At 38.3% G+C, this 17,140-nt stretch overlaps 3 protein-coding genes across 4 annotated transcripts in view; 1 reads left to right on the top strand and 2 right to left on the bottom strand.

The window, feature by feature from the left end:
- The window catches only part of VPS29 (VPS29, retromer complex component), a 4,782-nt gene extending 4,573 nt beyond the window's left edge, over window positions 1-209 (bottom strand). Inside the window, exon 1 of one of the 2 annotated variants that reach the window (XM_026058900.1) lies at window positions 49-209. In XM_026058900.1, the coding sequence (XP_025914685.1) occupies window positions 49-51 (3 nt within the window). In that variant the 5' untranslated portion in view covers window positions 52-209. The remainder of the gene's footprint in view (window positions 1-48) is intronic. The other variant, XM_026058899.1, reaches the window with a different exon arrangement.
- A 1,875-nt stretch (window positions 210-2,084) lies between these two features.
- On the top strand, window positions 2,085-12,565 carry RAD9B (RAD9 checkpoint clamp component B). The gene is made up of 10 exons (XM_026058867.1): window positions 2,085-2,135; window positions 2,221-2,370; window positions 2,938-3,052; window positions 4,044-4,143; window positions 5,102-5,208; window positions 7,195-7,301; window positions 7,776-7,840; window positions 8,433-8,555; window positions 9,277-9,544; window positions 9,907-12,565. Exons 1-10 carry the CDS (start codon window positions 2,085-2,087, stop codon window positions 10,036-10,038), a joined length of 1,218 nt encoding a protein of 405 aa, XP_025914652.1. The 3' UTR covers window positions 10,039-12,565.
- Window positions 11,844-17,140, bottom strand: part of PPTC7 (PTC7 protein phosphatase homolog) — a 22,994-nt gene continuing 17,697 nt past the window's right edge. Inside the window, exons 5-6 of the mRNA XM_026058898.1 lie at window positions 16,398-16,527; window positions 11,844-15,085 (exon numbers count right to left, since the gene is read on the bottom strand). Of these exons, the coding sequence (XP_025914683.1) occupies window positions 15,027-15,085; window positions 16,398-16,527 (189 nt within the window). The 3' untranslated portion in view covers window positions 11,844-15,026. The remainder of the gene's footprint in view (window positions 15,086-16,397; window positions 16,528-17,140) is intronic.

Here is a 17,140-nt window from a genome sequence, read left to right as displayed (position 1 = left end):
GCGGGGGCGGCCCGGGGCGGCCCCGGTCGCCCCCCCGGCGCCGCTCACCATCCTGCTGCGCTCCGCGCGGCGCCCCCCTCGCACAGGCTGGCGGCGGCTCCTCCCGGAAGCGAGCGGCTGGCTCCAACCGCCCGCTACGGCACCTCCGAAGGGCCAACGCAGGCAGAAACGAGCTTCGCCGCGGCCGCCCTGCCGCTACATCCGGGTCTCTGTGGAGCGCTGACCCCGCCCCCAGACTCTGCGGGTTTTCCCGCCCTTTTTGGAACCGTCGTGTGAGGGGAAGGGCGGGAAGGCGGCAGCTCCTCCGCCTCTCCCCGGCCATGAAGTGTGTGATTGGGGGGGGGCACCTCAGAGGTACCGGTAGCCCCCGGGAGAGGCGGCACGTCTGGGGCAGAGGGGTCTGCGTGGGGGGGAACAAGCACCACAGCGCTGGAGCGACGCACCGCCTCAGGGCAGCATGCCCCAGCAAGGCCCGCGCGCCCCGGCAAGGCCCGCGGCCCTGGGATGGGCAGCTGCGCTGGGGCCCACACACGCTGCCCGCAGCGAGCTTCCCCTGAGGGGGCTTTCCCCCCCCAGTGCAAAGTGGGGCATGAAGCACCAGCACTCGCTGCCAACCCCGGCTGCGCTCGCAGGGGGTGAGGAGCAGCCTCCCCCCTCAGGCGGCCAAAGCTGTTTCCAAGAGGCGACATGCTGCCCCTGAAGGTTGTTCAGATTTGAGTACAAAGAGCCGGGTTTGGGGTGCTTTCAGGTGGATAAGCTGTTACTTTATCTGCACGCCTCCTTATGCACCTCGTTCTCCTTCCAAAGGCCCAACTAAACCTCCCCTTGCTTTTCATGCAAAATGCTGCTCTGCCGGTGCCAGGGTGGCCAAGGCGAATTTTGAGACCCGCTGCTGGTTCCTTGTGTGTTCCCTAGGGCTAGGTCTTTACAGCTGCCCTGCTGCTTTCCTCTCGCTGAAACCAGCTGCTGCCTACGAGGCATGGTCCCTAACTTCAGCAGGGCTTTTTTGGTCCAATAAGATTAAATTAATTTGCGGAGGCATCAGGTCATACCAGTTGCTGCAAAGGGACATCCAACATTTGAGGCAGCTTTTGAAAATGTCAATGTTGATTTATGTTTCCTCTTAAGTTATTGTGGAGAAAATGTAGTCTAGCTTGTTTTTCATTTAACTGAGAATGCATATTGCACCTTTCTCCTTTTCTACTAGTGTTTGGAAGAGCAATACATGCCATAGCACGTATTAGTGATGAATTTTGGTTTGACCCAGTAGAAAAAGGTGTAAGTGAATTTCATTTATTGTAATTTAAAAAATTCTTTTTTGGAAACAAACATCACTGGATTTTGTATTTAATTGTTTTCCTACAAATTCCCTTCAGTCTGAGTTACATTCTCCCTCAGCTTCCTCCACTTTAAATATGGACAAATGCTGTATTTTCTGTCATTGTAATTATGCAGACTGTATCATGGAAGATTCATCTCCACTCTGCCCCTAACATTCATGGATTTTTGTATTGCCTTAGCTGAAGCTTGTCCAGAACATCCAGAGCGCTACTGTGGGTTTCATTTTTAGTGTCATGGGTCAAAAGGCTTATGTTTTGTACTACATCGGAAACTGCCTCTAAACAACGTTTTTGTGCTGCTTTGCTGTGACTCAACAGGAAGAATGTCCCTCGTTAATCAACCATCACTTCCAGCAGAATTTGGGTTTTCTTTAGAGGCTTCTTAGTCAAGGCTGATTAGGCTCAACTCTTCTTACCTTGCAGGAAAGCTTGCAAATTAGAAGCGGAGCTATTTTCTTTTTATATCTAAAATATTTTTGAGGTGCTAGTACTGTGATACACAATGTCTTTGCTCATTTGTTTGCATCATGTGGATGGGCAAGAATTAAAATTGCATTAAAACAAGCTCCAATCTCTCAAAAGCCTCAAACTCAAGCTTAGCTTTAAATGTTTAGGTAATTCACACTTAAAGGCTTAACTCACACACTTAAATGCCCCTAGATTGGAATCCTATGTCTATATTATACCAGTGACTTCTGACCTGCAGTAAGGAAGGTGATTAGTTTGAAGACGATTATAGGCACGATGCATCTATGTTTATTTTGGGACATGCCTGTTGAAAGGTTTTGTGCTTGGGTATGGTACTGAAGCATAGAGATAGCCTTTTTGTTGAAGGTTCAATATAAAAGTTTCAAGTTAATGAAATATTTTTTATTTTCAGCTTGCCTTAAGATCAGTGAATTCTTCTAGGTCAGCCTGTGCATATATCTTCTTTTCATCTATGTTTTTTCAACATTACTGCTGGACAGCCGGGTCCAAATCATGTCAGAGGGAGAAACAGTTACCCCTTCCGTGTAAATTGATAATTAAGGTACATTTTAGTGGATTGGTATGCACAGCTTTGTAAGCTGCAAATCAGCCCAATTTTTAAATTAAATTATAGGGGGAGGATTGTTTAGGCATATAGGTGACATATTAGCATTCTTGGACTAAAACCCGAAGACTACTGTGGCTTTTGGAGCTCTAAGCTCTAGTGCTCCTGAGCAATTCTGCAAACGAGAACATTTGTGTTTAATGATGTTTAGGAGATGTAGCTTCCGAGCTGTACCCTGCTGTTTCCAAACGCTGAACCGGTTTCATCTTGGGGTGAAGAAATACCATGTTTGTGTCGCTTGAGTGTTTCTCCTGTAACCTTCAAAAATAGTACGAGCCAGAGAGCTTTGACCAGTTCTTTAGCAAACAGGCCTGTTGGCCACCCGTTGCGTAGCGGGTGAGGATGGCAAGGATCATTATCGCTACCTTGGTGTCTGCTTACAAAGCAGTTTTGGGAAGCCATAAAAACAGGAGCTTGACATAAACTGCATGAGACTAGGGAAATAATACTGCAAAATTGCTTGGTAACCTTTGCACCTTTTTTTTTTTTTTTTTTTTTTTACAGTCAGTTCTTCCTGTATTTAGATGTGTAAATATGCTGGAAAGGAATGTAGAGAAATGCAACATTTATACAAATATTAATGATCGTCACATAACTTTTCAGCTCATCTGTAAACACGGTAGGTTACATAAAGTGACTTTCCAGAAACAGAAGCAGTTTAAAACAGGAAGACAATATTTAGTGTAATTATTAATTGTGTGTTACTGATGGAAAATTATGCCAAACACTTTCAGCCTCTTCACATCCTAATTAGTATTTTTAACGCACATCACCTTGTTAAAAAGAAGTTGTAACAGGATTTATCAGTCAGCTTTCTTCTGTGCTTCAGTTCAGTAGTTATGTATGTTATACACTAATTGTTAGCCCACTGCTTGCAACATTTAAAATTAGGCTGCATTAAATTCTGAAAAAAACCACACATTCTGGAATTTAAAAGGGGAGGAAGGGAAATCCTGTTTTGGCAGCTATTTGAACTAGAGAATTTACTGGGTCTTTACCCTTCCAGTACTTACGGTTCTTTGGCTTTGTAACAGGTCTGACATCCTCAGTCCTGCAGAAGACTGTATTCGTAGACATTAGTCTCCGCAGAACTCACAAAGAACCATTATCTATGAACACAGCCTGCAGAGCTGTGCTATGCAATGGGCAGTGTTTTAGAGCATTAAAAATGTAGCCTGCATTAATAATAATGAGATATTATATTACTTAGGTCAAGTAAGCTAACTTAGCTCATTCGTCAGCTCATGCTTATCTAGAAATAAATAGAGACCTGTATGGATTTAGTTTTGCTTTCTCCCACCATTTATATTATTTACCAGTTAAATGTTGAAGGCTTCTTTTCCCTGTGCTTGTTGCACTCATTGCTGTTCACTTGTTCTTTGTGAATTCTTAAGAACCACAGATTTTAGAGAGGAATAACTAATAGGATGAAAGAAGTCTTAGACAGCATTTTAATTCAGTTTTCTATTTGTGAGTGAGTTATTTCCAGGTAGGTAGACTGAATTCCTTGGTTCCTTTTTTAATGAGATTTATGAAAAAGAACAATTAATACTAATAAGCATTAAAAATTACAGGCCAGCATTAATCTTTGTTCATACACTTTTACTTAGGTATTGTGAAAACACATAATCTGACTTTTCAAGAATGTGATCCACTACAGGCTGTTTTTGCAAAGCACATGTGTCCAAATGTACTTAAACTCCAATCCAGGTAATGAATAAACATATTTTTCTTTAAAAATCATACATGATGCAATCCTGCTCTCATAGCAATTAACATAATCAAAACCTGATTAGGGCCCCACAGCTGAAAATGGTGAAGTCCTAAATCCCACATACTAGTACTTGATATTTCACATTACAGCTTCAGAAACTTGGAGTATTCTGCCATTAATCCTATGCCGTCTAACCTTGAGAAGTGTTTAATGTATAATTTGAATTAACGCTTTTGAGCAACTTCCACCTATCATAAATAAAGTTGTGCTTAAATTGTATAGGAAAAGAATCCAGTGGTAAAAGTACAAGTTCTTTTACAAAATAAAGCAAAACTTTGAAAAGTAACCCGCAAAAAAAAAAAAAAAAAAGCCAATGAGGAATCCAAGATTTGGCATGCTGTTGAAAAGAAACGAACAGTTAGACTGTGCTTTTCCTGACAGCATTTCTGTTAAAGTGCATCTTGTGCATAGATGCTTTTATCACAGTAATCAACCATTAACACACTGGAGATAGATATCTCTATATAGATATATATCTAAATATATATTGTGTATCTATTATGTATTGTGTTTATAAAACCATAACACTATTTTTAAAACTCCAAGCTTTTGAATAAAGAATGTGACATGTGCTAAATATACATATATTTGCTAAAAATTGCTATATATATGTACATATATAAAATAAAAAAAGACTGATTTGGCAGTATGCACAGCAGTATGAAATATTAAATTTGATTTTCATAGTTATTAGTTGTAATTTTAATTTACATATGTAACTATTGCAGTATAAATCAATTTAAAAAAGATACACTTTAAGAGGGGCACATTTCAAAGGCAGTTTTTCTAATCAGTATTGCCATGTTACAATTTTAATTTCTAATGTGAATAACAATTGCTAGCTAATAATTTGTAACATATAAAATTATTTTAAAGCTAAAATAAATTTTATAGGCTGCTGACTGATATAATGATTCACTTTCCAATGAGTCAAGAAGAAGTAACCCTAGCAGTTACTCCAATGAAAGTTTGTTTCAAGAGTTACACCGAGGAAGACACTGGTAAGGAAATTCAAAATATGAAAGAATATTGGGACTTTAAAACAAGTGAACTGAAGAAATAATAAGAAGCATTGCAGCATAAATGGAAAATGCATTTCATGGCTGAATGAGATTTTTTAGGAAAGGGAACATACAGAGACAGATTTTAAGTCATATTGCCACCCATAGGATTTGATATATTTATGTTAAGACGATATGTTTTTAATAATATTTTTTCTGGTATCAGTGGCAGATACCAGATTGAGCAGCCAGTTGAAATAAATTATGCCATTTGCTGAGGCTTGAAGAAAGATAATTATCGTGCTGCAAGAGCAGACACATGGTAACAGGCATGCAAAAGGAGATCATTTTATATTTTTAAAAAGAACTATTTAAATCTGAATACCATAATTATAGAATTGATATCAATACTGAGTATATCTTAACATAAGGGCGATACAGTGTGTTAGCTGGCCTAAAACTTTTACGTTGTGCGGTGCCATTTACAGATTGGAGATGGAGAACCATCTAGCTTCTTGGTGGGTGACTCAAACTAATTTTAGTAATTGTGTTTCTGAAGCAGGGGCTCTTGTATATCATATAATAAAGGGATGTTTTTCATACTTGCTTCTGAGCAAAGCTGAGCATAATGACCTAGAAAAAGATGCCTGTCTAGAGCGCAGGGGTGGGGACCAGGCTGAGAACAAGCTCTAGCAATGGAGAGGGAGAAGGGTAAAGTGGTGGAAACTGGCTGGAATGAAACAGGAAAGAAATTACTGAAAATAGAAAGACACTTAAAAAATTGTGTTCTGAATGATCAGTTTTGTTATTTTAGAAACATACACTTAAACGGGTTATTGTAAGAAGGAGAGTGAAAAAATGGTAGGTAAAAATGTAATTCTGTAAACCAAAAAAAAGAACAGTCAAACAAGGGGAAAATGGAAGAATTCAAAGCAGCATTCTTGTTGTGTAGAATGTAATGTAATGTATTGCCTGCAGCAAATGTTCTGTATATACTGAAACAAAACATATTCTTTGAACGCATCATCTGGTGATGGCTTGGGTTTTTCCAGAGTCAGATTTAATTTTCAAAGAAAGAAATTATACTTTCTGCCTAGACTTGTTTCCATTTGCATGCAGTAGGCTCTGTCTTGTGGAACTTGGCAGGTGTAGTAGAAGAGTGTATTTCTACAGTTCTAAGGAACTCTACAAGATGATATTTGTACATGCGGTTGGACCTTATTGAAAGCTGAGACAAGAAAATTCTTAAGCAAAGAAACAGAAGACTGGGAGTAGTTTGTAATACTTTGTTAGCAGCCTGGCTTTGAAAGCAAACTGGATAGGAGTGCACTATTTAAGCTGCTGTAATATTCTTCTGAATGCCTGTGAGATTGTATTGCATCATGGAAGTAACCTCTTATTTTCTTTTCACACCCCTTATAATAACTAGAGGGGTATTCTAACGCTAATGAGCAGCAATTTAATACCTGAAAATGAAGAACCTATTTTCCAGTCTGCCACTTATGTAAAGTCAGGAAAAGATTACATTTTAAAACAAATAACCTAAGTCTGCGTTCTTATACCTCTGATGGTTGTCAGCAACTATGATTTATCTGCTAAAGTCATGCTGCATTTTGGTCTTATCATCTATGCAACCCTAAAAAGCTAGTAAGAGTATTTATGAAGAACGCCTGTAGACAATGCAGGCTTGCAAGTACGAAAGCAGATATCAGGGTTAGATCACACAGTGAAATATAAAATACGTTTTGTTAAAATCATTTTAAGCCTGCAATATATACTCTTAATATTTTGGGGATTTCCAAGGTATTTTACTTAATTGCAAAAGAAATTTAGCCAAAGCCAGCTAGACATTTATTACTATTAGTCACTATAAAAATAGTTATTTGTTCAAACAATGCTGACCTAAAAAACTCATGGTTATAATCATAGTGTTGTTGAGTTCAAATTTCCATTTTGAGTCCTTGACTTTCTTATTATTTTGAACAGACTTTTCAAAGGCAATGCATACTGAAATACAGCTAAATCCAGATGAATTTGACTACTTTCAAGTTGGAGTGGATTCTGAAGTAACATTTTGCCTTAAGGAACTGAGGGTAAAATAAGAATTTGTTTTGAAAAGAAAACATTTTCCATGAATTTGCATAATTTAACCTGGAAAATACAGAATGGTCCCTGGTGAAGGTGTTCTACCAGGCCTCCTGATCATCATCAGTGTTTATCAGCTGCTGAAGGAATAGCTTTAAAAACAAGGATCTGCAGGACACTGCAGAGTCCCTCGCTATAGCCTTTGAAGGGCAAGGGAAATGTTTTTAAAACAACAAAAACATAGTTTCAGTGCTGGGCAAGTACCTTATAACTGTACTGGAGAAAGTATAGTGGCCACAGTCTACACGCAGAAGCTTCTTGGGCAAAACTCCAGTCAGGGAAGGCAAGAAATGCATTCTAGAAGCAGTAGACTTTTACCTTCTCTTTTCACGAGTAAACAACAGTTGGGATAAATTCATATTCTATTATTACTCTTCTTCTGTTTTTAAAATAGCACTTAACCTCCCACCCCTTCTTTTCAGGGACTACTAGCATTTTCAGAAGCTACCAGTACTCCTGTCTCAATCCATTTTGACAGATCTGGAAAGTATGTTTTGGAACACGCCTGTCTAGAACAATTGCAGTTACAACTCTACAATCAATTTCTGTCTGCAGGTTACTCTATGAATATTTAACTGTAACAATAAAATTGATTTTAATTTCTTACCAAAAGCTATATTTCTAATTAACCTGCAATACAGAGTTAAGCAGCTTGTTATTACACGTGAGGCATTTAATACAGGCATCAGTATTACGAAGCTGGCCATGCTGACTGCTGAGCACCCACAAGTTACGTGGGCATTTCAGGTTTTCAGTCTAATGCATGCAACAACTTTATTTTATTTGGTAGTCTAAAGAAACAATACATTTTCTGTTTAAAGTGCAATTTTAACAGTTACATGTTGAAAAGCACAACTGAACTAAGTATAATAACTGTGTAACATTTGCTCATTGATGCATTTACATCTGCAGTAGGAAGCCATCTTATATTCCTAAGTAGCAAATACTTGTATTAGCTTTTAATCTTTCTAGAAGGGTTATTTTTTTAATCAGTGTGTATATAATTGCATGAGCTATGCTTCCTCCCCAAAATCCATGTAATTATACATGCTATTTAGTCTCTGAACGTTTCTGTTTAGACCAATTGCTTTCAGCATTGAAGATATGGTGCTGGAAGCCAGCTTTATTTTGGCTACCTTATCTGACATTGAAAACGAGACAGCCTCCGAACAGCCTCCACGCTTTTCACAAGGGCAGGACAGGTAACAGCGGGCTTCAGGGGTGGGTGAAGGAGGCAGATTGCCTTAGACTGAAAATCAAACAGCAAAGTCAAATTTAAAGGAAATGATCTTAATTATTATTGGACATTTATAAACATTGTACCCAAAACCGGAGCCTTTGTTCACAGGAAAATTCTCAACTATAAAGGTTCAGGAAAAAGCTGACATAATTTGAGACCCAGACAGAGCACTACCATGAGACAGTCTCTTCCTCCACTGGTGGATTCTTTTCATCAAAGCAAACAGCTACTGATCTGCTATTTGTATAGGCCCTGCCATAGTAGCAGGCAGCCAACATTTGCTTGAGCAGCCTGAGTCCCCTCTCCCATAGGATTCTCATACCTTTACCTATCACTGGCGTGCCAGGGAATGGTTTTAGACAGATGTTCCCTTCTTGAACACAGTCTTAACTTTCATTACTGGTAACGCTAAGGTACCATTTTGGCAGCAAAAGGAGAGACAGCACAGGAGTCTTGGGATCATTTCTTAATATGCATAGCAATAAAATTCCAGGTGCAACACTCCACGCCCGCCTCTGCTTTGCTTAGTCTCCATGGAGTTCTGTTCCAGTAAGGAAGGAAGGGAAGACACTAGCTGAGAACCTGTTCTAAAGCCATAAGGCTTTTCATTAGCAGGAAGTACAGGCTGCCACTAAAGACATGTAAAGGCTAGTTACTAACCCGACCTACTCTCTCACATCCAGCTTGAAGACATGTATGAGTAAATCTGAAAAAACCTCCGTGGATAGAGATAGTAATTCAGAAGCAATAGCTTCCAGGAAGCCACAGTGGAATGGAAATTCACAAAACACGGAGCTGGTAGCACCTAGAAGTCCTTTGGCAAAACAAGAGATAAAAATTATTCCCAAAATCTCAAATAAAGATACTACAGGCACAGAAGGAACTACCATAACTGAGACAGATGACTATACAATGCTGGAAGCAAGGCCAACACATTTTGATTATCACAAGGTAAGGAGACTCTAATCGTATCTACGTTGTTTTACGAAACAGCGGAATAGTGTTCTTAAGCTGCTATTTAGCTGCATGCTCCATGCAGTCTAAGTTGCTACACACTGGTAGTGGGTTCTGCACATGGTATTTCACTGAACAGGAAGCAGCTTTCACAGCAGCATAGTTGACAAAAATTCACCATGTTTGACTGTAATGCTGTAAATATTTGCAGATGGCAAATGTATTTTACTTAGAAACACTGTAGATTGACAAAGATTAAAAAATGTGCTTTTTAAAGTAACAAAGGCTTGAGAAATAATTAACCCCTGAGGTGTATCACATGCGTAGTATCTTACTTGTATAAATATTGCATTTTCCAGTTTCATTCCTTGTTTTTTGGAGCAGTGTCTTTTAAGGAGAAAGATGCCATCAACCACATCCTCCATAGTTTAGCAACAGCTAGCGACACTGAAGAGGATTCTGTCAATATGCAGAGATCTCAAGTTCTCTAATAATATGAAGTGTCTGCAATAGTCTTTACTTAGTGATTACGATTGCCTTCAAAGATGGAAGTATATTTGACATGGTAATTGTAGAGCTGTTTCTAGTTTTAGAAAGAAGTTTAATTCTATTATGAAACTGTCCTACTGTTCTTAGACAAGTTAGATCTTATCAGAAACTCCTTTTATCTGTATTCTGAGCTTGTAACAGGATGGTAGACTGAATTTCACTAACATCTATTGAGAAAGTCTGAAAAGTAGAAATTCTACCTAATTTGTACCCCCCCCTTTTTTTTTTGCAAGACAAACATACAAAAAGGACAGAACTCTACTCAAGATACAATGCTATAATTTTCCGCTATGTCAGCACAAGTTAAATATTTATTCACTACTTATGTTTCACAGGAGTCTGATTTTTGAAATCCAGCTTTAAGAATTAAACACACAAGTTTGTTGTTGTTGTTAGCTTTGGTCGGGTTTCCTACTATTTGTAATACTATACGTTAGCCACCAGAACTGTAGATGTATTCATAGTGTAATATAAATTTAAGTCATGCTTGAATAGACTGAGATTTGTAAACTAAGTATGCTGTAGATGCACTGCTTCATGTTCAGCTCCCCAGTAGCACACTAGAGAATTCACACTGCGTTACCACTTCAGGCAAATTAAACTACTATTGTAAAGTTACAAGCGATGGAATAACAAAGCCATCCACTCTGGCAAAGCCAAATACATTATTGCTATATAATAGCTGGTATTTTTACAGAAACTTTGTAGAACTAATATTGAGCTGAGTAATTAATAATACTATACACTGTGATGGAAATGCATTAAAAATAAAAATATTAGTGTCTGAAAGCATGAGTTCAAGATGTTCTTATGTTCTAGAGTTGCATTGTTCTTCTCCCCCCCCACCACCTCCAACACAAATCAGTGACATTGGCTCTTTACCCCTAGCAACTGCATCTCAACAAAAAGCCACAAAACTGCATTTGCTGTTGTTTTCTTGGGGAGAACTTATCCACAACTGATCTGTTATACTGCTGCACTGAAAAAGCAGTTTACTTGTACGGAACAGAGGAGGAGATTTGCACAACAGTAGTGCCCAGCTTTGCTCACTGTCAAACAAGCTTGCAGGGAATACTGCTATTGTGCAATATTTCCAAAGTCACACTGGATTAAAATACTGAAATTTCCAGTCTTTGGTTAATTTAAAAGATGGCAATTCTGTTTGCCTAATGGTTAGAGAGACGTTTTATCGAGTAGGGTATGGTGCCATTCACACCTGGATTTGAGAGAACGCTGTACAATGGTCTAAACAAAAGCCAAACACCCTTAAGAGCTAGTGGCTGGGCCACCATATCATTGCATTAACAAACAGAATTTTTGCAGTCAACTTAAAAAACCCACATTTTAGTATAAATACTATATTTATTAAATATCTTTACAATTCATTTAAATGTATTTACAGAACTATTCCTGCATAAGTTATACCTCAGACATGAAATTCACATAATTGCCTCTTAGGTAAGCATAGATGATAGTCTCATTTTAACAAAACAAAACAACAAAAAAAGCATCCTCATTAGATACAGACTCAGATTTGCTTTATTATTTCAGCTATCTTTGTAAGAAACTACTTCATACAGTCAGTTACTACACATACACAGTCTGGTTTTCCCCCGGAGAAAGGATGTCCATTACCAAGAGATGGAGGTTCCATCACAAAATACTTTGCATCTTCACTAGACCTTCACCTCTCCCTTCTCCCTTACTCAGGCATAACTATCTGGTCCCAAAATCTGTTTTGTTTTGGTTTTTTTTTTTTTGGCCATACCTTCTTTATAAACCCAAAGAAAGTAAATTTAGAGGGAAACTGTATGTTGCAGGTCTCCCAAAGATAGCCATAAAAGTAGCAAGGAACCACAGTTTTTAAATTCACCACATCTTAGCCCTTTTTTACCCATATACCTAGTAACACCGTTGCAGAAATCCCAACTCCTGCAAATGCTATTATATTCTGTGTACCATAGGTTACTGGTATATGAAACTCTTCCTTCTCCTTCAGATTACTGCTCCCTAACAGCCAGCTCCTGATAAGAAACATAAAACTCTCAGCAGCAGCTGGAAGCCAGCTTGTCCTCCATTCCTGCATGTTCCCATTTCATGGCACACCTTTCTTGTACGTTCCTCACGAACAGTCACAATAATCTAATCCTAGGAAGTGTTACTGCTTCATGCATCTTTTAAAGTTATTTTGATATTGTGGGCCCTGTCATTTCCTTTTCCAAAAATTTGTTGTGCGCAGACAGCTTAAGTTCATAGGAAGAAATCAGGTTTGATATGTTTAGAGTGCACATCTTAAAAAAACAAAAACAATCAAGCATGTGATAAAAATATTAATTCTTTATAATACAGTATTGCTTTATAAACAGATGGAAAAGCTATAAGCTTTACTGGTCTTTGGTGTGTCCAGTGAGGGATAAACTCATGATTTGTAAATTAAAATCCAAATTTGTTCTTTATTTAAAAAAAAAAGATGATGTGATATGAGGCAAATGGCTTTATATATACTGCTCAACTAAAAACTGCTTTAACACAAATAGCAAGGCTTAGACTCAAACCCACCAGGCAGCACAGTTTAGCTTCTGAGAAGGTGGCTGAATCTCTACGATCTCGGGTTCCAGACCCGGGATCAAAAGAGGCAGAGTACAGCGCATGCAACATCTCACATGGGGGCAAGCACCTTTGCCATACTCATTTATCCGATCCACATACATCTCCTAATTTAAAGTTCTAGCAAGTCGAAAAAAATAATGAGGACTGGACATGAGTGTACTGAGAGTAAGGGGTAAGAGTGCAAAACAGTCCAGGTCTACCGGGGCATTATTTTAAGGTAAGTTCAAGGGAGAGAATAATTGATCAAATCTGCTCTAATAAAGAAGCATGATAGTAAATACTGAAGAATAAAATGTAAAGATACCCAGATCTGAGAGAGAAACAGTCCTCCCAAATACTAGAAACAAAACCCTATACTGCAGCATGAATACATTCCTTCTAACAAGACAGCTAGATACAGCTTGTTCAATTTTAAAAAAATAACAAGGACTGACAATTTGTGCAAAGTTATCCACCACTCACTGTTCCATGTATCGCAAAACTAATTAATTTTTTTCTTCATTAATATAATCCTCCCCGTACCCTCACCAAAATAATATTTTGGTCAAGTTAGGGTAGTTAAGGCATTTTGACAAGTAATTATAAGGTGATTTAAAATAGATAGCTAACATTATGCCAATTTAGGAATAGCAGATAAATTACTGAAGAGCTTCCAAATTAATCACTTATTCTTATTATAAATGAAATGCCTGTTACAAGCATGATGCATTGAAATATAGTAAAATGACATGTACATGGTACATGTTAAATGATCTTAAATAAAAGCTTGACATAGTTACGCAAATATACAGTACAAGTCCACAAAAAATTCTTTAAACAAGTTGAGGTAACCTCAAACTTAAACAGTTTTAATACAATAAACCAGGTAGTAAAAATCTCCTTTTGAGATCAGGTAAGATTACTTACTGACCAAGTTTAACTGCACTCACCTAAACATCAACATTACCCGACTTTTTATATATAAAAACATGGCTTTAATTTATTTCTACATACTTTTCTACCAGCAAAAAAGTTAATGAAAAACTGACCAAAAATATATATAATCTTTACAGCTATCAGCTTTTTGTATGAACCTCAGGAAACAAAGGAGAGCTTGATGGAACGGAGGGGAACAATTGTGAGCTACTGTAATTCGAAAGGAAATGTAATATTGCAAAGTGGCTATTAGATAACTGTAAACATCATCAAGGTTCGTTCTGAAAATCCTAAACTTTAGTTATTGAAATGTAAGTTTTGCTAATTATTCATTTAAGTTTGCATTTTCATACCTACTGCTGCTGCCACAGCATAAGCAGAGATGCACGTTTGAGAGTCAGAAAGACAAGGATCAACTTGACTTAAATTGGTGCAACGTACTCTGTTCTATATAAGTGGGAATGGCAATATCAACACAAATTATGTTCAGTTAACAGAATTATCTACCAAAAGCAAAGAAGTTCAGAGTTGAGGATGATCCGTACTTCGTGCAACCTCTCACTGTAGCACTTATGCCATATCATCACATGCTGGTGAGATGGGTTAAAATGCTGCAGGGACCTCAGCTTTGAGCGTCTTGGCTTTTTGAGACTGAGTTATTACTTATGTTTAAAAAAAAAAAGTTTACCCACAGCCAAAACATCCAGATACCTGGCCCATTATGGACGAATGATCCGCAGAACTTTTAAGATCACAGTTAAGCACCTGAAATCACAAAACACATTTGCATCCATATAACTCGAACTAAGTATGTTTTTGAAATTTTGTACTAGAAAAGGCTCCTAGGCTGACACCATGTATGGCAAAAGCAAAATGTTTACAGCAGTTATAAAGTCTCCTGAAAACCGGAGCTTAGAAACACAAAACCTCAGCTATCACTGTAACAAGACTATGCTTCTGAAACTGTGTTCTGTAACATACCCTTTAATGAATAGTGAACGTTTCTAGGAGATATAGTAACACACCCTCTTTTAGAGTTTTTTTTCTATTAAATCTAGTTTGAATGCTGATAAACCAATTCTACCCATTTGAAAGTAAGTCACATTTCAAATGAAGTAACAATGTGCGATTGATCCTCCCCCTTTTACGGACAATTACTAAGCTCTGAAAGACATGCTTCAAGCCTTGAGTTTCTTCATTTCTTGCTGGCAGACAAAGACCAGTGTACTACAAGAGTGGTTCTTAACAAGGACTTCAGTTGTGTCTCAAGACAGGCAACGAGCTTGAAAACTGGCTGCTGAGATCAGCTGCAAAGAAAGAAAGCAATCCTGCCAGCAGGAAACTGTACATGTGAAGCTAGGAGCTCAGGGATAATGAAACATCAGAAGCCGACACTCTGGGCAGATCAGTCTGTATATTCAGCTACAATAGAAAGAAGGACGGTGATGTCATCTGGTTTTCCCCCTGTAACATAAGAAAAATAAAACTATTTCATCAAACCACAGTGGGTCATCTTAGATAACTTCTTAGGCTGTGATATTTCCCTACTGCAAGCTCTTTTTAAAGTAGTTTAAATACTCAAAAGTAGTTTTGCGTAGACAAGAGAACTCCGCTTCCTCCACTTCCTTTCCGAACGCAATTGAGAGTAGCAACAACATTTACCAGGGCAGAAGAGTTCTCCTTTTTAAGCAATATTGAGATCACAAACTGTTAAAAGGAGTATAGAACCCTGAACACCATTGTTAGCCAGCAGAGCAGAAAGCCTGTTTTCTAATATACAGAGATTTTTTTCTTTTTCTTTTTTTTAATTACCTGAAATTGATTTGTTACAGGCAAGCTCCCATAAGTAAAAAAGTTTCTTCTCAGGAATTTACTGTAAATCAAACACTGAAGTATCTCTTTAGCATCTTCTCCAGCACTATATTATTGCAAATCCTTTTAAAAGCTACTTAGTATTTTTAATAAGCACTTTTCAAACCAGAGTAACTAGAACGATACACTCCAAAATTCTAGAGACATAGCTCAGAGAAAAGGTATTTTACTATGCAGAAGTTCAAATCAGTCCTCTGGACTCAAGAGAGCTGCAGTTTCATTAGTGAATAATTGTGCTGGACAGCGCTAGCAATAGATTCCATTTAGAGTTTCCACCACAGATCAGGCTCTTTGTAAAGCTCCTGCTCCATGTTGTTACAACTGTTGTCCCAACCTTTAGGAAAGGTGCTAAAGGGCCTTGCAGGAAATCCTGCCCTCCTGATACAGAGATAATGAGGACATCTTTACTAGCAGAATTTTTTTTTAAATATATATTTAATAGGACTATGAACTCTGCCAGGGGTTAGTGACCTTTCTAGAGCATAGAAAATACAGCCAACACTGAGATCAGTACTGGGATAGTAATGTTAAAAGGACAAAACAAACACAAAAACCCACAAAGAGCCTGAATTCAAGGAACAAGTCAAGAACAGTTCTCCTGGGAGCCTGGAGAATTTGTTCCGGGCTGGATTCCTGGTGCAGGAGAGCACATACTACATTGGAGAGCGTGCTGAGCCGAGTTCTCTGCATTACAGCCGGCTTCTGATTAGCTAGGGCCTGGTACAACCTCGTCAGGATCTGGGGCCCTTGGCAAACACAAAGCACTAGGCTGGGGCGGATCTGTTGCCAAGACCATTTCTTAACGCTGTGTTTTCATTACCAGATTTTAGAATACCAGAAATTCACTTTCTAACTTAAGATTTCTCAAGGATGGCAGGAGTGGGAGGAGGAAGAAAAATCTTACCTCTCACATTCAATCCATTGTCACATGCAAACTGTGCAAACGGTGACATGTAAGTGGGATCATATGCCAGCTCGTGAGCTTGCTCAGCAATGCTTCTTGCAGTCTGCTGTATACTCTCATAGTTGGAGTTCTAAATTAATGAGGGGAAAAAAAGTTATTCTTGTAAGAAATTCTATCAGTAGTCATTTTACTGATGCATGTCAGCTTTATAGACACCTGGCTGCAGACTTCTCTCTCACAAGTTCATGTACCAGTTATCACCTTCTGTTCCAAATGGAACCTTCACTGTGTTTTAGGCCTTATAAATTCGGGCTAGAACTGCAAATCTTCAGAACTGAAATCTAAACCTGTTCCCTACCAGCAGCTATAAGACTTGTTTTATAGAGGAAACATAGGTTTTAAATACTTAGAAGACTAATACTTGAAATAGATTAAACAGTCTCACCTGAGGGAAACAGATTTGATACCTAATACTAGCAGTTCACAAGGAAAGAGCCATTCTTTCCTCACAAACCAGGCTCAGTTGAAGTAATTATGTTTTAATTTGAACAGAAAGTCTTAATTCTCTGAGCCTTTTGCCCAAATCAACAAGCGCTTACTTGGGAGAGAGAGAGAGAGGGTACTTAAAAAATTAGATGAGAAAATTTTAATGAGGCAAACTTTCTACGGACTTCCTTTTCTTCAAGTTCCAATCTTTTTGGTTTCAGTACCGCTGCTGCTTTACTCCAAGACTTATTTTTTTC

The sequence above is a fragment of the Apteryx rowi genome, unplaced genomic scaffold (assembly GCF_003343035.1).
Source record: "Apteryx rowi isolate R43461 unplaced genomic scaffold, aptRow1 scaffold_15, whole genome shotgun sequence".
Taxonomy (NCBI): domain Eukaryota; kingdom Metazoa; phylum Chordata; class Aves; order Apterygiformes; family Apterygidae; genus Apteryx; species Apteryx rowi.
This window is presented reverse-complemented; position numbering and strand designations above follow the sequence as displayed.